Raw genomic sequence first — 24,679 nt, 5'->3', positions numbered from 1 at the left:
TAGGTACATTTTAAAAATGACCTTTTGGAAAATATACGCTGCAAATCCTATTTTACAAATACATTGGATTTATAATAAGTACTTTAATACGTCCAAAAGTAAATTTTTATCTGGCTCGTAGGGTGAAATAACATTATTTAATTTGAGCATTACCTCCCCATGCTTTCCTATGTAACAGCTAACCTTGTTACAGAACAAGTCGCTTTTGAGGCCTTTTCGCTGCAAGGAGATATTTTACTTTAAGCTTTATATTCCCTACTCCTAAATACCATGTGCCCTGCCTTATGGGCACTTAAGGCAAGCATAGGAGTGACTTCTTCATTTCGGAAAGGAGGTTTCAGGCATGTCAAAAGGAGTTATTTTGCAGGTCGAATTTGAAGTTTAAACTAGGCCTGGGAGGAATATCGATTACACAGGAGTAATCAGAGTATTTTGATAATTTTACTTTACTCTTTGAAGCAGAATTTACAATAATTATGCTGGTGTATTTTGGTAGAAAGAACCCCTAATGCAAGAGCAGATTTAGCAAGCACAAGTAGCTGCTCATGCACACTAATCCTATTCTGGTGCCCTACGTCTTCTTTCGTAGGGCAAAAATGCATCCCCACATCTAGTTTGGACGTAAGAGTGCATTGTGCGCTAAGAAAATAGCGCTGAATGCTGGGAGTATCGCGGGGAAAGCTCCTACGCCTAGAGCACAAAGAACAAGTGCAAGTAGCTGCTCACACTCACCATTGGTGTTCTGTTACATTCATCGCTATTTCTTACTACAAAATGCATCCTCACATCCATCTTTGAAGCAATGGGGCATTTTCACACTACGAAATAGTGCTAAATGCAGAACTCCTTTCCTCATGTAATTCCACACAATCGTGTTGGAATTCCTAGGTAATTCCGCATGATTCTGCTTCACGGATTACACGAGTAAGACACACCCCAGCTTAAACGTGCACAGCCAGCTTACTGGTGGCAGGCCTGCACTATTGTTTCACATTGTCACTTTGTTGGTGGCACAATATGTCCTGCAGTACATTAGTTACCATACACTGGATAAACATTGACTAAACAGTGGTATAAGCCAATTCAACATGTTAGAGGTGTGAGAGCGGATGCAATTGGCAGAGTCCCAATGCAAAGAGTGAAAAAACAGCAGCATCCATTTAAAACATTGGCGGTGAATATGCCAAGCATTTTCTTACCTGTACCCTCAAGATGAAAGTTGAGGAGAAACTCAGCCATTCCCTTGGCTGTTCTCATGATCTAAGCAAACAAATCTGGAAAGTCCACCTGTATTGGCATGTCAGTTGTAAGTTTGTGCTGCACTGTGAAGTTCAAACCCTGGAAGAAAATGGACCACCTCAACAGCTTGGGAGTTTCCTCTCTTAGCAGCCACCTGAGAGGCTTGTAGTCATTCTGAAGCCTGAAGAGAGTCCCAACAAGTATGGTCTTAGCTTCATCAGTGGCTAAAGCATATCAAAGGATTTCCTCTCCATGGCACTGTAATATGCCTCTCTGGGGCATTAGTCACCTGCTAATAAACACATGTGGTTTAAACTGGCCCTTGTCATTTACCTTTGATGATACTGTAACCATGATCTTAAGTACCTTTTTGAACCTTAACACTTGCGTCAGGGTGTCAAATGCCTTCTGGCACTCTTCAGTCTATATGACTTGAGGCTTCAATTGCAGTCAACCCTCACTGAGCACAACCTCGCCTGCCTGCAGCAGCCCATGGCTGGAGGATATGTCCCTTTGTGGAATTGATCTCACTCACTTATGTGCACTCTCTCAGTGGCGTGGGACACCTGCTACATATTGGGCACAGTGCCACACTGGACGCCATACTCTATAGCTAACCCTATGTCGCAGGAGTAGCCAAGTCCCTGCCAATTGGTCAAAGAGCTTGGTCAGAGACCTAACCCTATGTCCAACATGAGCTGCTCATGGTCTTTGTTCCTATGCAGAGGGAGTTGATGATCACATGTGACTGTGGAAAGTGCTAACATAATGCTGTGCTCACTATAGGAATACACCAGAGGGTTTACATCGATAAATAAACACCTCAGACACTTACTTGCATTTGTGTATTTGCTTCCTTGACACTTGCACACGGCATATCCTGCAATGTTCGTGCACAGCTCGTTATCAGCACACGCAGGGTTACACTGCGGCACACCTGCAAAAACACAAAATAACAGATCAGAACCTTGAAGACAGACTGTGAATATTATGGCACCTTAATGACAACACTGACAAAAAACACCAACACTGTGCCAACATGCACAGTGATTACTATGGCGCCTTTACAACACTGCTGCTAAAATGACCAACACTGTGCCTCTGTGTAGCCTGATTACTAATGCACCTTTACGGCACTGCTGATAAACATACCAACACTGTGCTAGGTGCAGCCTGATTACTATGGCACCTTTACTGCACTGCTGCTAAACACACTGAACCATGCCTTGGTGCTGCCTGATTACTATGCCACCTTTACCACTGCTGCTAAACACACCAACACTGTGCCTTGGTGCAGCCTGATTACTATAGCAACTTTATGGCACTTCTGCTAAACACACCAACCCAGTGCTAATGTGCAGAGTTATTACTTTTGCACCTTAACAGCACTGCTTTTAAAATCACCAACACTCTGCCTCGGTGCAGCCCGACTACTATGGCACCTTTACGATTGCTGCTAAACACACCAACACTGCGCCTAGGTGCAGCCTGATTACTATGGCACTTTTATAGCACTGCTGCTAAATACACCAACACTATACCTCAGTGCAGCCTGATTACTATGGCACCTTTATGGCACTGCTACTATACACACCATCACTGTGCCTAGGTGCAGCCTAAATACTTTGCCACCTTTACCACTGCTACTAAACACACCAACACTGTGCCTAGGTGTAGCCTGATTACTATGGCACCTTTACAGCACTGCTGCTAAACACACCACACTCGGCCTCGGTGCAGCCTGATTAATATGGCAACTTTATGGCCTGGCTGCTAAACACACCAACACTGTGCCTATGTGCAGGCTGATTAATATGGCACCTTTATGGCTCTGCTGCTAAACACAGCAATACTGCGCCTCGATGCAGCCTGATTACGTTGGCAACTTTATGGCGCTGCTGCTAAATACACCAAAACTGCACCTCGGTGCAACCTGATTACTATGGCGCCTTTACCACTGCTGTTAAAATCACCAACACTGTGCCTCAGTGCAGCCTGATTAATATGGCACCTTTACAGCGCTGCCGCTAAACACACAAAAAACTGTGCCTGGGTACAGCCTGATAACTATGGCACCATTATCACTGCCGCTAAACACACCAACACTCAGCCTCGGTGAAGCCTGATTAATATGGCAACTTTATGGGCTGGCTGCTAAACACACCAACACTGTGCCTATGTGAAGCCTGATTACTTTGGCAACTTTATGGTGCTGCTGCTAAACACAACACAACTGCAGCCTGATTACTATGGCGCCTTTATCGCACTGCTGTTAAAATTACCAACACTGTGCCTCATCGCAGCCTGATTACTATGGCACCTGTACAGCACTGATGCTGAACACACCAACACTGTGCCTAGGTGCAGCCTGATTATTATTGCACCTTTACAACTGCTGCTTAACACACTAACACTGTGCTAGGTGCAGCCTGATTACCATGACACCTTTACCACTGCTGCTAAACACACTAACACTGTGCTAGGTGCAGCGTGATTACTATGGCACTTTTATCACTGCAGCTAAACACACTGACACTGTGCCTAGGTGCAGCCTGATTACTATGGCACCTTTATGGCACTGCTACTATACACACAATCACTGTGCCTAGGTGCAGCCTAAATACTTTGCCACCTTTACCACTGCTACTAAACACACCAACACTGTGCCTAGGTGTAGCCTGATTACTATGGCACCTTTACAGCACTGCTGCTAAACACACCACACTCGGCCTCGGTGCAGCCTGATTAATATGGCAACTTTATGGCCTGGCTGCTAAACACACCCACACTGTGCCTATATGCAGGCTGATTAATATGGCACCTTTATGGCTCTGCTGCTAAACACAGCAATACTGCGCCTCAATGCAGCCTGATTACGTTGGCAACTTTATGGCGCTGCTGCTAAACACACCAAAACTGCACCTCGGTGCAACCTGATTACTATGGCGCCTTTACCACTGCTGTTAAAATCACCAACACTGTGCCTCAGTGCAGCCTGATTAATATGGCACCTTTACAGCGCTGCCACTAAACACACAAAAAACTGTGCCTGGGTACAGCCTGATAACTATGGCACCATTATCACTGCCGCTAAACACACCAACACTCAGCCTCGGTGAAGCCTGATTAATATGGCAACTTTATGGGCTGGCTGCTAAACACACCAACACTGTGCCTATGTGAGGCCTGATTACTTTGGCAACTTTATGGTGCTGCTGCTAACCACAACACAACTGCAGCCTGATTACTATGGCGCCTTTTTCGCACTGCTGTTAAAATTACCAACACTGTGCCTCATCGCAGCCTGATTACTATGGCACCTTTACAGCACTGATGCTGAACACACCAACACTGTGCCTAGGTGCAGCCTGATTATTATTGCACCTTTACAACTGCTGCTTAACACACTAACACTGTGCTAGGTGCAGCCTGATTACCATGACACCTTTACCACTGCTGCTAAACACACTAACAATGTGCTAGGTGCAGCGTGATTACTATGGCACTTTTACCACTGCAACTAAACACACTGACACTGTGCCTAGGTGCAGCCTGATTACTATGACACCTTTACCACTGCTGCTAAACACACTAACAGTGTGCTAGGGGCATCCTGATTACTATAGCACATTTACCACTGCTGCTAAACACACCATCACTGTGCCTTGGTGCAACCTGATTACTATGGCACCTTTACCACTGCTGCTAAACACACTACCACTGCGCCTCGGTGCAGCCTGATTACTATGGCACCTTTACCACTCCTGCTAAACACAGTAACAGTGTGCTAGGTGCATCCTGATTACAATAGCACATTTACCACTGCTGCTAAACACACCATCAGTGTGCCTCGGTGCAACCTGATTACTATGGCACCTTTACCACTGCTGCTAAACACACCAACACTGTGCTAGGTGCAGCGTGATTACTATAGCACCTCTACCACTGCTGCTAAACACACTACCACTGCGCCTCGGTGCAGCCTGATTACTATGGCACCTTTACCACTCCTGCTAAACACAGTAACAGTGTGCTAGGTGCATCCTGATTACAATAGCACATTTACCACTGCTGCTAAACACACCATCAGTGTGCCTCGGTGCAACCTGATTACTATGGCACCTTTACCACTGCTGCTAAACACACTAACACTGAGCTGGGTGCAGCCTGATTACTATGGCACCTTTACCACTGCTGCTAAACACAAACACACTGTGCCTCGGTGCAGCCTGATTAATATAGCAACTTTATGGCACTTCTGATAAACACATCAACACTGTGCCTAAGTGAATCCTGATTACTATGGCCCCTTAACAGTGCTGCTGCAAAACAGGCCAACACTGTTATATGTTATGTTATGTTATATGGGTATTTATTACGCACGCAATTACTCTTGAGTATCCTGGCGCGGAGCAAAACCACATAGAAATTGAGAGAAACGGCATTTTAGTAAGCTTGATTGAATACGTGGGTTTTAAGGAGCTTTTTAAAGCACCTAAGATCTCTGGTATCCCTGAGTGTGAGTGGAAGGGAATTCCAAAGGGTAGCCGCTTTAAACGAGAACGATTGACCGCCCAACCTAGTTAGCCGACCTAAGGCATCGACTGGAGACATGAAAAGCCACTCTCCTCTTGAGATAAGCAGGGCCAATATCATGTAAGGCTCTATGAGAGAGAACCAGAGCCTTAAATTGAACTCTTTGGGCCACCGGCAGCCAGTGGAGTGTAGCCATTTGCGATCTTACTCTGATGCGTCAGGGAATGCCCAGCAGAAGTCTCGCGGCCGCATTCTGGATGAGTTGCAACTTGTTTAACAGAAAGGAGGAAGAGCCCAAATAAAGAGTGTTAGCATAGTCTAGGCGGGACAATATGAGGGTTCTGGCGACCGTCCCTTTGGCCGGCTGGGGCAATAAAGGGAAGAATCTGCCCAAAGATTTAAGGGTCCCAAAGCAAGCACCCGTCAGTCTTTTAATGTGCTCTGAGAACCTCAAATCCTCATTGAACCAAATGCCCAGATTCTTGGCTGGGCCACCTTCAGAGAGGGGACGGGGGAAATCAGGAGGCCACACTAATTCTGTAAATTGGTTCGGAAATTGGCCATATAGTATGATCTCCGATTTTCCCTCATTACATTTAAGTTTGGCTTGGGCCAGCCAGGTAAATACGGCCACAAGGCACTTTTTTGCTGCAGCCGTTTCTACTTTCGAGTTACCCCAGGTAAACAGGAGCTGGGTGTCGTCGGCGTAGGCCATAATTTTTGCACCCAGCTCCTCGGCCAGGTAGATCCGCGGGGTCATATAAATATTGAAAAGAAGTGGGCTCAAAGTTGAGCCCTGTGGGACCCCTGTCTGAACTGACCTGGCCGAGGAGGAGTACTGGGGCATCAAGACTTGCTGGGAACGGGAGTCCAGAAAAGACTCCAGCCATGATCACACAGCCCCAGTAAGGCGGATAGAGGTGAGGCGAGCCAGGAGGAGTTGATGAGGGACCGTATCAAAGGCGGAAGAAAGGTCCAATAAAATTAGCGCCGCTCTGCCACCCTTGTCCATACACTCCCTAATGGCTTCCACCACCTCCACCAAGGCAGTCTCTGTGCTAAAGGAGGCCCTAAAACCAGACTGGGCTGGGTGAAGCGCCCTGGACTCTTCCACAAAGGCGTTCAACTGCCGAAAAACAACCTTTTCGCAGGCTTTGCCCAGTGCAGGAAGCAGGGAGATGGGACAGTAGTTGGCTGCAATAAGGGTATCTGCTGATGGCTTCTTCAGGAGAGGCAGAAGTTTAGCTTGCTTCCACTGCCTAGGCACCACTGCAGATTGCAGTGACCAGTTGACCATAGCTGTAACTTCAGACCCGACACAATCTGCTAACCCCGCCAGAACTCTTGCCGGGCGACCATGCTCAAGGCTAATCCCTCCTCAATGAGCTTGATCTTATTAATGAAAAAAGAGGAGAGCTTCTCAGACCAGCCAGCGGATACCGGGATCCTTTTTTTCTCCGCCAGAGGCAACAGAAAACTTTGGACTATAGCGAAGATCTCCTTATCATTATTATCCGCCTCCATAATTCTAGTCGCAAAGTAGGCGCCTTTCGCAGTCTTAACTGCGGTATAGTATTCTCTTTGGGATGAGCGGAGGTCAGCTTTGGCTTGCGGAGAGTATGCAGCCCTCCAAAGCCGCTCAAGCTTCTTACATGACCTCTTTAGCTCTTTAAGCGCTGGCGTGTACCAAGGTTGAGAAGGCAGCACGCACAGGGGGATTTTTGAGGCAGGTTTGGAAATAGCCTCAACCCCCAGACTGACCCAGGCATTAAAGAGGTCGACTTGGCCCTCTAGATTACTAGTGAGAGCCATCTGGGAGTGCGTGAGGGCTTCTGCCATCCCAGGAATGTTAATTTTCCGTGCTAAGGGGCCTGACAGAGGAGGGGGGTGGCGAGATGGCAGTGCCATGGCCCAGGAGAAGTTGATCACAGCGTGGTCTGACCAGGTGACCGGCTGGGGGTCTTTAACGGCCAGCGCAAAAATGGAACATATCAGATCCAACACATGCCCGCGGGAGTGCGTTGGTTTAGAGATCCACTGTGTTAACTGAGTTATTCCCAAGAGGTCTTGAAGTCCCAGTGTTTCTGGAGAACTGGGGGAATCTAAATGTATATTAAAATCTCCAAGAAGGAGACATTTCGGAAAGCGTAACACGCGTTCCGCCAGTATATCTCCTAAGGAGCTTCGAAAGGAACCAATCGGCCATGGCGGTCTATAGATCAGGGTCCCCCCTAAGGTGAAATGAGGGGAAAGGATAAAGTAGAAGTCAAAAGCTTCTCCCTCCAACACACTTATAGACTTGTCACAGGAGAAGGCCCAGGCTTCCCTGAACACTACTGCAGTGCCGCCCCCTCTACCTAAGGTGCGATCGGCCCTAGCCAGGCGGTAACCAAGTGGGACCGCCAGTTCTACCACTGGAGCGCAGGATTCGCTAAGCCACGTTTCTGTGACAAACAAGATGTCCAGGTTGTTGTCCCCAATGAGCTCAAAGATGTTATCGGCGTGTTTCACCATCGAGCGGGCATTGATGAGAGCTGCCTTAACCGAAATCTCGTTCTGGCCTTTGGGCGGTGGATGTGTTAGGAGGGGAGGGAGATGGAAATTACAATCCTGGCATTCCCACACCATATCGGAGCACGGAATGCACCTTTTCAGACCCATATGTGATCCTGGGTTCAGGGAAAGCAGGGTTTCACGACTATAGATAAGTGAGCTCGAGATACCTGGGTCAGAATGGGCAGCCTGACCGGCCCTGGGCATGGTCCAGGCGCGGACGGGCGCAGACGGGCTTACCTTAGGGGCACCATTGGCGCGCCATCGTCGCGCCCGCTGCGCCCGACCGCTGCGCCTTGGCCAACACATGATGATAAATAAGGGGGTAGCGGGAGGTGCGGGCTCCTGTCTCTGCCCTCCGGCTTGCTGGTATGTCCCTGATTGGTCCGCCTACCATCCCATGAGCTCTCCACTCAATCGGCACAGAGGCGTGGTGGAACGAAGCTCGGAATTCAGCGACCAAAGAGCTAGTGAAACAGAGGAGCAGCCTGACACGCTGACGTCCTCGCAGATGTAACCAATGAACAGAGCGTATGACAAGGTTCACAATAACTATCTGAAATATGAGGAGCAGCCTAACTCGCTGTCGTCCTCTGTGCAAAAGATCTGATTGTGCAAAATAAGCAAAAGCTGTTTTTTAAAATTCTTGTCACAATAAGTACAATATCATCAGGTTTCTAAAAAGCAAGCTAAAATGCAATCGCTCGCACAGTGGCAGCAGCGGCTTCTGTGTGGTAGGCAGCGCGCTCACCGATGCCAGGCTTGAAATAGCGGGAGGCGCGGGCTCCTGTCTCCGCCCTCCGGCTTGCTGGTATGTCCCTGATTGGTCCGCCTACCTCCCCATGAGCTCTCCACTCAATCGGCACACAGCCGTGGTGGAACGAAGCTTGGGATTCGGCGACCAAAGAGCTAGTGAAACAGAGGAGCAGCCTGACTCGCTGACGTCCTCGCAGATGTAACCAATGAACAGAGCGTGTGACAAGGTTCACAATAACTATCTAAAATATGAGGAGCAGCCTAACTCGCTGTCATCCTCTGTGCAAAAGATCTGATTGTGCAAAATAAGCAAAAGCTGGTTTTTAAAATTCTTGTCACAATAAGTACAATATCATCAGGTTTCTAAAAAGCAAGCTAAAATGCAAGCGCTCGCACAGTGGCAGCAGCGGCTTCTGTGTGGTGCCTCTGTGCCTCGGTGCAGCCATATTAATATGGGACCTTTATGGCACTGCTGCTAAACACACCAACACTATGCCTTAGTTCAGCCTGATTACTATGGGACCTTTATGGCGCTGCTGCTAAACACACTAACACTGTGCCTCTGTGTAGCTCTCCACACTGCTTGTGCAATGACAACTTTTAATTCTGCGGCCATCCTCATCCTGTGCAAGTATGTAAAGTGGGTGCACATGGCTTGGAAGCACAAGAGCCTGTGGGTGTCATGACTCAAAGATCTATTATGTGTTGTGCCTGCCGGCACACCCACATATTAAGTTGTGATAATCTCCTTCTCTTTACCTCCTGAGCCCAGCTCTGTCAGGCCATCCAGCAGCAAACCACACATCATTCACATGCGTACATGCTATCATACATGTTTACAGTTAGGTGGTGTGTTTGACGAAGCAGTCACAGGGTGTGCAAAGGTGCCTACAAGTACTAGATCAAAAAACTGTGCATGCACAAAACAGACTGGAGAAGTGGAGGCGCCTTTCACTCTGTGACCAGGGTAGTTAGTGAGACCTCTCATGTGTGGAGTGCTGGTGGGAGCAGTCACAGGTGTGCACCGGTGCCTACAGGTACTGGATTAACACACTACACACATAGAGAAGCATGGAGAAGTGAAGGTGCTTTTCACTCTGTGACAAGGGTAGTTAGTGAGACCTCTCATGTGTGGTGCTTTGGTGGGAGCTGTCACAGGTGTGCACGGGTGCCTACAGGTAATAGAGTTACATATTGCATACACGCAGAGCAGAAGGGACAATTCAAGGTGCCTATCACTCTGTTACAAGGGTGTGATGGTGGTAGCAGCCAAGGGGTGTGCACACACACAAGCAGACCACAATGGAAAAGTTAAAGGGCCATTCACTCTGCTCCAAGAGTCTGGAGTTGAACAGCATCTGTCTCATGGTCAAACTGTGATAGAAGAGCTCTGCTTCTGGGACAGAATATTCTTCAGCTCCTGTCAGGGCTGATTATTTTCCAATTAGCTTACATGTGATATTTCCATGTTAACAGTATTCTCGTGTATGACATCACATTTCCTGTATGACATTTTGAGTGACACTTAACACTCCCCCTTACACGGATGTATGACGTTACAACGCGCACTTTTACAACGAATACCTTTACAATGCATTTTTTACAACGCAACATCCATTACAACGCATTCCATTACAACGCATGTCATTACAACGAAATTTTAAACACTACATTTACAACGCATTCCATTACAACGCATACTACCTTTACAATGCATACCATTACAACGCATTACATCACATTGCATGTTTGGTAAGTATTGGATAGTGTAGGGGCAAAATTTACTATTCTAACTCCAGGGGGTGCAACAGTAGGGTAAGGGTTGGATAGTGTAGGGGTAAAATTACTATTCTAACTCCAGGGGGTGCAACAGTAGGGTAAGTGTTGGATGGTAATGTTATGCATTGTAATGGTATGCGTTGTAATGACATGCGTTGTAGTGGTGTGCGTTGTAGTGTCATGCGTTGTAATGGTTGCGTTGTAAATGCATGCGTTGTAATGGATGTTGCGTTGTAAAAGTTTCGTAGTAATGGTAGTGCGTTGTAAAATTTGCGTTGTAAAGGTTGTTTCCCCCTTACACTGTCCCAATTTCTCTTGACACAACCTGTATGTCTCTCAGGACAGGACTCCTGTAAGTCCTATGTGTTCCTTAAGGGTCACCATCAACAGCCCCTTAATGTATCCTGAAAACCCATCATGGATCCACCTGACCTGAATCCAAGCTGGACACCCCTGCACTGGAACATGGAGGCTGATGACTGTTATCATATCCAGCAGTTGCAGCTGAATTGTGAAAGGAAGAGGGTGATGCTATAAATGCTAAAAGTGGAATATGATATTACAAATAAGTGTTCATATAAGCCTAGCGTTCTGCACATTTTGGAGAACTGTATTTGAGCCATTTTCCCTCTCATGAAGGGCGTGAAAGCCAGAAGTAGTGAAGGATAAAGGTTCTGGTTGCCGCATGCCATGTTGAACTTCAAGCCACCACTAGAGATGGGGGTGAATGTTTTGCCATTGTGCAACATTCCGTCCTCCAGTTTGTGTGTTTTGCTGTTCACCCTATGTGGGAAGGGTATGCCCAGACGTGGGTCCCGTGCTCACAAAGCCACCGGAGTCAAGCTATCCTGGCTAGACGGCTGATAGCCAGAAACCGGTCCTAGGATGCTTGATTCCGGTCCAGGGAAGACATGGCTTGGCAGTTCGGGCTTGACTGTTCCCAGGCACAGGCACAGGGTCAAGACTGATTTGCATATGGCCATGTCTGAACTGGGGTGGCTTGGTGAGCAAAATAACAATGGATTAAACCAGATCTGTGACTAGGGGTGAATGTTTTGCCATTGTGCAACATTCCGTCCATCATCTTGTGTGTTTTGCTGACCACTAGAGATGGGGCATGAAAAAACAAAGTAATGGATGGAATGTTGGAATTCATCTCACCCACTGGTGATCACTAGGACCACATCCCCCATAATGGTGGATTTGGATAAAGCCTGAGTAGTTACCAATGGCTGAGATTAATTCAAGCGTTTCATCCATCACTTTTTTGTGTACTTTTGAGGTGTTGCCCAAAGTTGGTCCTGTGCACACTGTGTCAGTGCAGCCAAGCTATACCCGGCTGATGAGCCCATAGCTAACGCAAAACTGGTCCGGGGTTGCTTGTATTCTGGTTCAGGGAGGACCCGGCTTAGCAGTTGGGGCTGGAACTGTTCCATTGGAGCAGGGTGAAGGCTGATTTCAATAGAGCTGGGTCCAAACTGAAGTGGCATGGTGTGCAAAATAATAATAGATAGGTATGCAGCCTGAGTAATTACCAGTGGCTTAGATTAATTCAAGAATCCATCCATCACTTTTTTGTATACTTGGATTTGTCACCATTAGATCTGGGACTTTAAGGAGAGGGCTTTTAAAGGGCTCTCCATTCAAAATACATGTTCTGCATCATAGGATTCTCACAGATAGTCTTTAACATAAAATACTCCTGGCAACATGCGGACACTGGACCTCTTCTTCAGTGTAGTACGAGTACAGCTGGAGCTGGAAGATGATGCTTACTTTCAAATAAAGGACTCACCTTCATAGTTAAAAACAGGTTGGATTTTACTGATGTGTTCTTTCTGGAAAAGCTAATTGATAACAGAACACGCATGGCAAAGCAAACAGGCCTAGTCTTGACTGGTAAGTGCAATAGGTATTTTTATTTTCGAATCATATGCCATAGAAATAAAAAGGAAAATATGCCATCATCAAACTATGGCCATGTTATGTTTGTTATAAGAATTCGACATGTACAAAACATTCAGTTGTGTGGCTGTTTTAGTGCTGGTCTTTTCAAAAACAAAAACAAAAAAACAATAACCCTTCTAGAAGACAAGAATAAATCACAATCTAACCAAGCACTATCAATGGAGGCTGCTACAATGTTAGAACATTTTATCAGAGCAAAATAAAAAGTCGATGGAAAATACATTTCCAACTAACCAAGCAGTTGAAGTGCAAGCAATATAAGTGTCTTGTATTTAATGTTAAAATGCATTTAAAAAAGAATGCTATTAACTAACTTTCATTGTGAGCAAAGTGCAGAGGCTTTTTGCAATCAACCAAAGTGAAGGCATCCAGGAGAAAAAGTGGGGTGACCAGTTGCCCCAGGCTGTGTGCTGTGGTTGTCAGAAGCAAAATGTGAGTGGAAAGTTTACCATCCAATTGATGAAGCCTGCTGGCCAAAAGCTGCTGTGTGTCTGTATAATAGCTATTGTTGCTTGGAAAAATCATAGTCTGGAGAGACAGCTAAAGCCTGCTCAAAGGCCAGACCCAAAATGTGTCACATTAGCAATAGACAAAGCTAAACCCTTAAAGTACATGCTTTCAGGGTCAAGAGTACATAAGGGTATCACACATACAGGGTTCCTTTGATGAGAGGGCAGCTCCCATGTCTGAACATGCACTGCATTGGCAGATTGCCTTTTAGCCTCAGTGTGTCTTGGAAGTCAATCTCTAAACCATTGAAGAATCATCACTGTTGAATTTATTGACAATGAGGGAGGATAGAGGGATGTTTATGACCAGTGAGGATACCTATGATGCAGAAGTAGAATTACAAGAAACATTTCCTACTCACCGGTCCTCAATGAGACTCCTCACTGATAAACATAAATGTAGGATAAAATAGACAGTGAGTCCCTTGAAAGCAGGTGTAAATAGTCAACAGCAAACAGTGAAGGCTATTATAGATGAAAGACTAGAAGCAAGCACCTAGAAACTCTGAAGCTCGGCGGTACAAGCTAGACACAGCAGGAGCCCCTGGTAAGGGGCTCCACATTCTGCCTTTCCTTAACCCCAGCACGCATGCTACCTCAGCATTTTATTAAGCCTGGTGGCCAGAGGAACTATCAATCAATCAATCAATCAAGTCATTTATAGAGCGCACTACTCACCCGCAGGGTCTCAAGGCGCTGGGATGGGGGGGGTGCCGTTACTGCTCGAACAGCCAGGTCTTGAGCTTCTTCCTGAAGGAGAGGTGGTCTTGGGTCAGGCGCAGGTCGGACGGGAGTGAGTTCCAGGTCTTGGCAGCCAGGTAGGAGAAGGACCTTCCTCCTGTTGTCGCTCTTCGGATGCGGGGGACGGCGGCGAGGGCGTGGCTGGTTGATCTGAGGAGGCGCGTGGGAGTGTAGAAGTTGATCCGGTTGTTGAGGTAGCTCGGGCCTTGGTCGTGTAGGGCTTTGTGCGCGTGGGTGAGGAGGCGGAAGGTGATTCTCTTGTTGACCGGGAGCCAGTGCAGGTCTCTCAGGTGTCCGGAGATGTGGCTGTGTCGGGGGATGTCGAGGATGAGTCTGGCCGAGGCGTTCTGGATCCGCTGGAGTCTCTTCTGGAGCTTGGCGGTGGTTCCGGCGTAGAGGGCGTTGCCGTAGTCCAGTCGGCTGGTGACGAGGGCCTGGGTGACCATCTTCCTCGTCTCGGTGGGGATCCACCGGAAGATCTTACGTAGCATGCGCAGGATGTTGAAGCAAGACGAGGAGACGGTGTTTACTTGTCTGGTCATGGAGAGGGAGGAGTCCAGGATGAAGCCCAGGTTGCGTGCGTGGTCCATCGGTTTGGGTGCGGTGCCCAGGGCGGGGGGGCCACCAGGAGTCGTCCCAGGCGGAGGGCGAGGAGCCCAGGATGAGGACCTCCGTCTTGTCTGAGTTCAGTTTCAGGCGGCTGGTCGTCATCCATTCGGCTACATCTTTCATCCCTTCGTGCAGATTGGCTCTGGCGGCGGCTGGGTCGTTGGTCAGGGAGAGGATCAGCTGGGTGTCGTCGGCGTAGAAGATTATGTTGAGGTTGTGTTGGCGTGCGATGGCCGCGAGGGGGCTCATGTAGACGTTGAAGAGGGTGGGGCTCAGCGAGGATCCTTGAGGGACGCCGCAGATGACTTCGGTGGCTTCTGACTTGTACGGTGGTAGGCGGACTCTCTGTGTTCTTCCGTCGAGGAAGGAGGTGATCCATTCCAGTGCCTTGTCCTGGATTCCGATGTTGCCGAGGCGCTGTACTAGGGTGCGGTGGCAAACAGTGTCGAAAGCCGCGGAGAGGTCCAGGAGGATGAGGGCCGCTGTTTCTCCGTTGTCCATCAGAGTTCGTATGTCATCGGTGGCAGCGATGAGGGCGGTCTCGGTGCTGTGGTTCGCTCGGAAGCCAGACTGTGAGGGGTCGAGGGATCCATTCGTCTCGAGGAAGGCGGCCAGTTGTTTGTTGACGGTCTTCTCGATGACTTTGGCCGGGAACGGGAGGAGCGAGATGGGACTGTAGTTCTTGAGGTCGGTGGGGTCTGCTGTGGGTTTCTTGAGAAGGGCGCTGAGTTCGGCGTGCTTCCAGCTCTCAGGGAAGGTGGCGGTGTCGAAGGAGATGTTGATGATGTCCCGCAGGTGGGGTGCGATGACAGCGTCGGCCTTGTTGAAGACGTGGTGAGGGCAGGGGTCGGTCGGAGATCCGGAGTGGATGGAGTTCATTGTGCGGATGGTGTCTTGGGTGCTGATCGGAGACCAGGTGCGGAGGGTGGTGGTGGGTGGCGTTGTTGCGGTTGTGGCTTCCGTTGGTTGGTTGCTGAAGCTGTTGTGTATGTCCGCGATCTTGTTGTGGAAGTAGGACGCAAGGGAGTTGCAGAGGTCTTGCGACGGGGTGATGTCGTTGTTTCCGGCGTTGGGGTTGGAGAGCTCTTTCACGATGTTGAAGAGTTCCTTGCAGTTGTGTGCGTTGTTGTCCAGCCGGTCCTTGTATGTGTTTTTCTTGGTGGCGCGGATCAGTTGGTGGTGTTTCCGGGTGGCGTGCTTGAGGGTGGTCATGTTGTCCGTAGTTGGTTCCCTTCTCCAGACTTTCTCGAGGGCTCGACAGTTCTTCTTGGAGCTCTTGAGTTCGTCGGTGAACCATGGTGTTTTTCTGCTGCAGGGTCCGCTGGGTGGGGTTCTCAGAGGGGCGAGTTCGTCTGCGCAGTTGTTGATCCACATCGTGAGGTTGTCGGCGGCCTGGCTGGGGTTCGCTGAGCTGGCGGGAGGGTGCTGGCTCAGGGAAGCGGTGAGCTGGTCGGCTGTGATCTTGTTCCAGCTTCTTCGGGCAACCTGTTGCTGGTGGTGGTGGATCGTCGTTCTTTTGAAGGTGAAGTGGACGCAGCTGTGGTCCGTCCAGTGGAGTCCTGTTGCGTGGCTGAAGGTGACGTCTTTGCTGGATGAGAAGACAGCGTTGAGTGTGTGTCCGGCGAGGTGGGTGGGGGAGGTCACCAGTTGCTTGAGTCCGAGGTTGGCGAGGTTGTCGAGCAGGCTGATGGTGTTGCGGTCGCTGTTGTTCTCCAGGTGGAAGTTGAGGTCCCCCAGGAGGATGTAGTCGGCGGAGGGGAGGGCATGCGGGCTGACGAAGTCGGCGATGTCCTCGCTGAATCGTGTGCGTGGCCCCGGGGGTCGGTAGATCAGGGTGCCTCTGAGGGTGGTCTTCGGGTCGGTGTGGATCTGGAAGTGCAGGTGTTCAGCGGTGGTTAGGGTGTCGTCGGTATTGGTCGTGATGCGGATGGTGTCCCTGTGGATGATGGCGATGCCTCCTCCCGTCTGGTTGGCGGTGCGGTCCCTCCGGATGATCTTGTAGCCCTCTGGGATGGCGATGGCGATGTCTGGGGCTGAGGAGGCGTTCATCCAGGTCTCCGTGAGGAAGGCAACGTCAGGGGCGGTGGTGTCGAGGAGGGTCCAGAGTTCTACGGTGTGCCTGTGGACGGAGCGGGTGTTGAGCAGGAAGCACTTGAGGTGGTTGCTGCTGATGTTTGGCTTGGCGAGTGCTGGTGCAGGGTGAGTCCGGATGCAGGTGAACTCGCAGGCGTGGCAGCTGAAGGGTCCGTGGGTGTGCTTCGGTGCGGCTTGATGACATCCTGGGGTGCGGCCGGTGTTGAGTGCGATGAGATCGGCGGCGTTGTAGGTTCGTCGGGTCGTCTTCCGTCGGTGGGGGCCAGGGGTCCTGGCGCTGGTCGCGATCCGGTCGCGGACGGGTGCAGACGGGCTTACCTTTGGCGCGCCTTCGGCGCACAATCGGCGCGCCCGCTGCGCGTTCGCACGGTCGCCATATATGGCGAAGTGCGCGGGTGGGCGGAGCAGCTGGGAGGCGGGAGCGGGGAGGGAACAGAAGTAAAAAGGGGCGGGGACAGCGGTGGTGGCGGGAAGCGGGGAGCGGGGAGGGAAGACGGAGGGCGGCGGCAGGCAGGGAGAGACAGGCAATACAGCGGGTCAAACAGCAAAGAAGGCAGATACCAACACAAATAAACAGTAAATACAGTAAGAACACCAGGGGCAAATTACAAAATTAAGCACAAAAAACGCCAGGGGCACAGGGAGAAGAGCGCCGATCCCGGGCCACGCCGCTCGAAGGAGGGGGCGTGGCTATGAGGCGGCAGACGGGCAGCGAGGCACACAGGGGAAGGGGGTAGCACACACAGCAGCTGGTGGCCGTGCGGCGCGGGAGCGTCCTAGAGCTAGGACACACTCACCTGCGTCGCACGGTCGCCATATATGGCCAATTGCGCGGGTGGGCGGAGCAGCTGGGAGGCGGGAGCGGGGAGGGAACAGAAGTAAAAAGGGGCGGGGACAGCGGTGGTGGCGGGAAGCGGGGAGCGGGGAGGGAAGACGGAGGGCGGCGGCAGGCAGGGAGAGACCGGCAATACAGCGGGTCAAACAGCAAAGAAGGCAGATACCAACACAAATAAACAGTAAATACAGTAAGAACACCAGGGGCAAATTACAAAATTAAGCACAAAAAACGCCAGGGGCACAGGGAGAAGAGCGCCGATCCCGGGCCACGCCGCTCGAAGGAGGGGGCGTGGCTACGAGGCGGCAGACGGGCAGCGAGGCACACAGGGGAAGGGGGTAGCACACGCAGCAGCTGGTGGCCGTGCGGCGCGGGAGCGTCCTAGAGCTAGGACACCTAGGCCCTGCACCTTTCCCAAAGTCAGTGGTTAAGAACCTCGGATTCCTAATGTATAGTAAACTCAACCTGGATCAGCACATAGTCGCAACCAAATGGGCTTGCTTCCATGCACTCAGCTTGCTCTGCAAATTATTCCACTTCCTCCCTTCTCCCACACGCAAAACCCTGGTACACGCCCTCGTACTCAGCCGACTAGATTACAGCAATGCCCTGCTGATCTCTGCTAAGGAAACCTACCTGAGAAGTCTACAAGTGGTCCAGAACTCAGCAGCCCACCTAGTAACCAGTGCTCCCCACCTCACCCCTTCACTTCCCCTTCTCCACAAACTACACTGGTTACCCAGTACGCAAAATAATTCAATTCAAAATATGCTGTTTGGTGTTCAAAGGCCTAAATCAGATGGGACCAGCATACTTGGCGGACAAACTGGTCAGACACATCCCTTCACGTACCCTTTGCTCAACAGGGAAGAGTCTTCTCACCATCCCATGCTTAAAACAAACCGGACTAGGAGGCAAAGCGTTCTCCTACCTAGCCCCTTAAATCTGAAACCAACAACCCTTGGACATCCGACAATGCACTAACTATCTGACCTTCAGAAAAGAACTCAAAACATCACTTTTCTAGTTACTAGTTAATACCTCTACACATCCATAACGCGAGATACCCCAACCGGGGTGATTGAAGCGCTCTACAAATGACATAAATAAATAAATAAAAGAAAAGAGCAACTTTAAACAATGTTGCATCTTAAGGCTGCGTCACTGACTAAATTGTCAACATTGGGTCAAAACTGACAGGGGAGGACAGATCAGGACATAACGCACTTGAATGCTTGGATTTAATGAATTGTTTAAAATTAGATCAACACTCTTCCACCTCCGCTCACTGTAAGGGACACACCTCTGATCTGGTCTGTAAGTAAGTAAGTAATAGTTTATTGTTTGGTTAATTAAAACCTTCACGATTTCCATATAAAAAGTGACGGAGCAACTAAAATAGATTTAAAAAATCTAAAACATATATATTTTTTAAAACATATCTGAAAATGTGATTTTCGCTGTACTGTGACACTTTAACTGCCATTTGGATGCGGTGATAAAGCATTCCTGTCAGTTGGCGACCCAGCTTTTGTCCCTGCTGCTTCCTTGAATTGAACAAAGCGACACGCTAGCTGAATGTCTCCACCTCTGAGGCATACCTTTACAGCTTGTCTACAGGCTCCTTTTGCCTTACTTACAAAGATTGGCTTCAGTAACTGTCGCAGTTCAGCCTGTAGATCCCTGCAGATACACAATAGGTGTAATACACTTTAGTTGGCGGCTTCACATAAGCGGCATATTGTCTGACGCGGGGATCAATTCCAAGGTGGAAGATGCAGTAATGATTGTAAAATGCCCAATCTGGAATGAAGGTATTTTTCTTTCTTCCTTCGATTAAATCCCACACTTATGTATGGTTGTCAAGAGGACGTATCATAGTTGTGGACAACAAACCATCCGTGCGCTCTTTCTGTGAGTGACGCCTTATCTTCTACTAGAGATAGTCTTTTCACTGTCTTGTTTACAGTTTATTTAAAACAATGGAAGGTCCCTGTGGCTGCCCGATTTCCTCAAGTCCCAATCAATCTATTGATGCTGTCAAGTAGCTCCTTGCTGGGCACTCCCTCTTGGTGTATTTTGTTCCAAAATGGGAGTTCAGTGTACCTGCTTCAGTTTGTTTATCCTGTACCAGCTCTTGGCGTAAGCTCCTTTGCGGGCTATTTCTTGGCTTTGCAGGCCGAATTCTGTATATTTGAAGATGACCGACTAACAGGTTCTGCCTTGCATCTGGATGCACCATCTATTAACCAGGTGTATCCTTCCCGTCTCATCTCAGAGCAATATCAGTAATACAATCATGAAGCCCTTTTGTAAATGGCCTTACATACACAATGAAAATATGAAGGGACCTCTCTCTAACACAGCTCCCATACTGAGCCATCAATGGGATGTCATTGAAGAAGGGCCCCAAACGTTTGTTTCTAGCAGTATTCAAAGTGCTCCCTTAAAAACACAAAGAGCACTCAACTGGAAAATGCCTGCTTAACTTAGCATAGCATAACGTTGCTTAGCATAGCATAACAAAACATAGCATAGCATAACATAACATTACATAACATATCACAACCTAACATAATATAGCACAGCATAGCATAAGATAACATAGCACAGTATAGCAGAATATAACATAACTTATAATGACATAACAACGCAACATAACATAAAATAACATAACAAAACATAACACAACATGACATAGTAAACAGCCGCTTCAGTGGCAGGATACAGGGAGCAGATGGGAAGATGTTGGAGCACCCCTGCAGCATCACTAGACCCCTCATTGCTCTTCTTCTGACAGCCTCCAATGTCTAGGGACAGACCTTGGACTGAACATTCCACTGTACATTTAATAGTGAAACTGACTGAAGACAATATCTCCCATCGCAGTAACTTCTATTTCACTGAAATTAGTTTTATTTCCCTAAACAGGTATGCGGGGTTCGGATTCAGGTCCTATCCCACATCATCACAGACCTCCTGCAGTATTTTCTTCCTCACCTCTTAAGAGTAGAGTGCCACCATGACTCTTCCACCACTACATTTTTGGAGAAAATCTATAGGCTTTATTTACCCTGTGCACTGTCCCTCACCTTCAGTCTCTGAGCGCCTATTTAGTCAAATAACATATGTTTATATTCAGTCATAAGCGAATCCTAAAGAATAGCAGAAGGCTCCCTTACAAATCTAAGGGTACCTACATTCATATCATCTGCTTTGCAGCAGTTTAAAAATAGCAGTTGTTAAAGAAATCCATTGTGTCTATCATGGCTTTAGCTTCTGTTGTTTAATTTCTTCAGTGTTTTCTACAATATGAATGTCCTGTGGCACCATGTTTTAGACGGCTCAGTTCCACATTGAAATATGTTTGAATGCTTGCGGATGCATGTCATATGAGATATATTGATTATGACTTTGAATCTATTAATCATAGTTATTTGGGTATTTCTCCTTTTCAATCTATCTTTTATTCTATTGATTATAGTTCTCTTTGTACATCTCCTTTATAAAACAAATGGATGTATACATAGTGCACGTCATTTATGATCTGTTTTATGTGCCGGCTGCTATTGCGCTTAGGGTCTATTTAATGAATCTAATAAAAAGTCATTAAAACTAACTCTAGGATAGTACTAAGGTAGAAATCATGTTACTTTGTTACAATAAACCATTCAGCAGAAATTGAGACACAAAGTGTACCTGTTGTTAAAAGATCTGTGGGGTTTGGGGTGGTTCCAGACACTGTGGCTTCAGAGTTTATGTTCGGTGTTGTAGAGCTCTTTCCTGTTAAAAGCACACACACAGAGTGTCAGTGAGGAGAGAGCAGACATGTTTCAACACTAAATACCTCTACTTGTAACATCAGAATTGCTTATATGAATAGTAACCCTCCATAAGGTACACAAATGCATAACTTCCTTATATTAACTACGAAAACAATGGCCTTACCTGTGTGACAGGCCCCTCTAAGGTAAAATGTCAATAAAGTTTTAAATATATGTAGGCCTATATAAAAAAGTAACATTTGCGTACTCCTACAATGCGGACCCTTCCTAAGTGTACCTGAGTGCACCTAGCATGTATGTGGGCGTGAAGCTAGGAATCACCTAAGAAAGAGCCAACCCCATTACCTGATTGGTTTAGTTTAGTTTAATTTATTATGTATAGTTAATTAAAACCATTGAAATACATATTACAGAATTCTTAAAACATTATTATTTAAAAGCATTAAAATAGATCATAAATTCAGTAACTGAAAATAGATGAATTGGTGTCTTTCAGTCTGTAAATGATATCTATGGTGCTACGGTGATGTGCTATACTGCTTCATTGTTTAAACGGATGACTCTTTGTTTTGTAACAATAAAAAACAATAAATATCTTTCCAAAAAAAATAGATCATAAAATTGAAAATTTGTTACGGTGTACACAAAATAACTCAATAAAACTGGTCAAAACACACTTTTTACACTGAGTGGTGAGCAATACTGATCCCTGTGTTAGATTGTTCCCATCCTGTTCAGCCGTGTGCTATTTTTGCGACAAGAGTTTTGCTTTTCACAAGGATGACCCTCTGGTGCTAGAGGGACATGTGCAGTGAGTGTGTCTTTAGATGCTATTGTCCGTCTGCTAATCGACCTGAGTCGGTAGCGTTATCCACCAATTTTGGCATTCTTTGCTCGGCCGTTGCCAGAAATTTCACAAATCTACAGTTTAGTTTAGTGTTTAACAGATTCAGGCAGGCAAGCACCGCTTGCCTTCTGGTGCTGATCCCTTTTTGCTTAAGTTGGTCTTCAGGAAGGAGCTGGCGTGCTTGTTGCAGTTCTGCACATGAGCAGATTACATGAAGAGTGTCACTTGGAATTACATAGCCTGCAGGCTTTGTTTCCGTCTTTCCTTAGCCATGGCAGTAGGTGCTCTGTGCTTAGCAGAATACCTAGTCTCTGTTTTAGAAGGTTCATTTTTGTGGCTTTCGGGTAATCCTGGTTGAAGTATGTTTGTGTTGTTAGCGATTTATTAGAATTTAGGGTCATCCATGCATGCGATGTTTGTGAGAATAGTGCCTTATCCTCCAGTAAGGAGAGTGATTTAACATGTTTCCTGACTAATTTTTTGAAAGTGCTATGCCCAAGTTGTGTGGGCATAGCACTTTCAAAACAACTTGTCTAGAAAGCTAGGAATTACCTAAGAAAGAGCCAACCCCATTACCTGAATGGCGAGAATGAAGAACCCAATCTTGGTCACGAGTTGGGCACCCCGCAAGGGATGTCAGACCTTTGTGTGTTGAAGACTGAGAAAGCAGGGACCTCTGTGTCAGTGACAGAGTAGAAGTGTCTCCTCCGCTTACCTAGTGAAGGTGGGGTTCTTTTCTACTAAAAGGTAAACTCAGGGGTTCAACCACAGTCGATATGTTGTGAGTATGATTATGTACATGAACCTATAATCTATAATAATAATGACTCAAAGTAGTCCTGTCGCCCAAAGATGAAGATAGCGATGACTTTTATACAGAGTATGTTAATCCTGTTATGTACGTCATGTGGAGGGGAGTAAGATATGATGCTAAGACTCTTCATGCATAATAAATTAGGCTAGTTTCAAGGTAATCATATAACATTTATTCAGCACATAAGTGGGTAAAAGGTCATTGATTGAACCAGTATGCAGATTAAAGATGGAAAATGTAGGTTAAAGGTTGCGTTGCTACTTGTGGAAACATAACACCTACTCCTCATCTGAAGTGCCACTCACTTACCAATGCTAAAATAAGCCTATTAACCCCTCCCATGCTGATGACGAGCTGAGCTCATCATCAGCTACGGTGCTCGTGTGCGCATGACGAGCTGAGCTCGTCATGGCCATTAGAACGCTCACACGTGGGGGGTAATTCCCCTGCTGTGCTGAGCGTTCTAAGGAATGGGCGTGTCATCAGCACACGAGCACCGTAGCTGATGACGAGCTGAGCTCGTCATCAGCACCGAGGCGCTGTGCGCGCCCGCCCCCCAGCACTACGGGGGAATTACCCCCGCTGCAAAGGGGTTAAAAAGCATAAAAATATTGTCATAAAATCAGTGTAAAAAAATTTATTATATGTAAAAATGGAAAACTTATTCAAATCAATTTATATGTAAAAAAACGCTATTTAAATGCTAAATTTATGTAAACCCTCTAAAGAATCAATATATGATTAGCCTGACTGAGCAAATCGAAACCCAGTGTGTGCCTGTGAGAGCAGAAGAAAAATAAAACAAAACAATGTTTTTTCATTCCAATTTGGCTTGCACACTGAGAGCCAAACCTTTCTGTGTCCTGTGTGGGGGAAGCAACATCACTGTCGCTCGCATCTGCAGATGACGATTCCTGTAACACCTCTGGTATCAGGTCAATTGAGCAAATGTGATCATCGCCTGTTCCCACAGCAACTGCTGAGGAAGCACTCAATACCTGTTAGCTTGTTTTAGGGCTGCTAGTTGGCCTTTGTCTACAGGAGCAGGTGCTCTAGTGATGGAGTCTGTTAAGTTCACCTTGGGCCTGATACCTTCTCCTGAGATAGTGTGCTCAAGGTAAGAGACAGTGCCCATTCTGAATTATCACTTCTCACGTTATAATGTGAGTCCACTGTCTCTTATTCTCAGTAAGACCTGTTTCAAAGTGACTTCATGGCTTGCTCAGTCTTTGCCACACACAATAATGTCATCCTGAAAGAATAAAATATTGCTGGCTCACTCCAGGACACCCTTCATTAACCACTGAAAACATGCAGCATCTGAAGTTAAAGCAAAAAACATTCTTTTAAACCTGAAGGCTCCCACAGGTGGCAGGGAAGATGTGAGAAGGTGTTAGTCTTTATGCAACACCACCTGGTGGTATGCTGTGTAAAGATCTATCACACTGAATCTCTCATTTCATTTTCAATCTTTATTTCGGTCACTTGGACCCTTAATGATGTGCATCCAAATATTTAAAACATCACAGTGCTACATGATTAAAATTCGAGATCTTAAAAACATTTCCAGTTAACAATGTACTAAAAGTGCTAGTGCAAGGTGCAAATTAGGCA

General features: G+C 47.4%; 1 protein-coding gene across 2 annotated transcripts in view; it reads right to left on the bottom strand.

The window, feature by feature from the left end:
• LOC144826942 (uncharacterized) overlaps positions 1-24,679 on the bottom strand; it is a 137,519-nt gene that overhangs the window by 10,832 nt on the left and 102,008 nt on the right. For both annotated transcript variants that reach the window (XM_078685403.1, XM_078685404.1), the window contains exons 6-7: positions 21,319-21,402; positions 2,075-2,176 (exon numbers count right to left, since the gene is read on the bottom strand). In XM_078685403.1, coding sequence (XP_078541529.1) covers positions 2,075-2,176; positions 21,319-21,402 — 186 coding nt within the window. The remainder of the gene's footprint in view (positions 1-2,074; positions 2,177-21,318; positions 21,403-24,679) is intronic.

Source organism: Lissotriton helveticus, chromosome 4_1, assembly GCF_964261635.1.
Source record: "Lissotriton helveticus chromosome 4_1, aLisHel1.1, whole genome shotgun sequence".
NCBI classification, from domain to species: Eukaryota; Metazoa; Chordata; class Amphibia; order Caudata; family Salamandridae; genus Lissotriton; species Lissotriton helveticus.
This window is presented reverse-complemented; position numbering and strand designations above follow the sequence as displayed.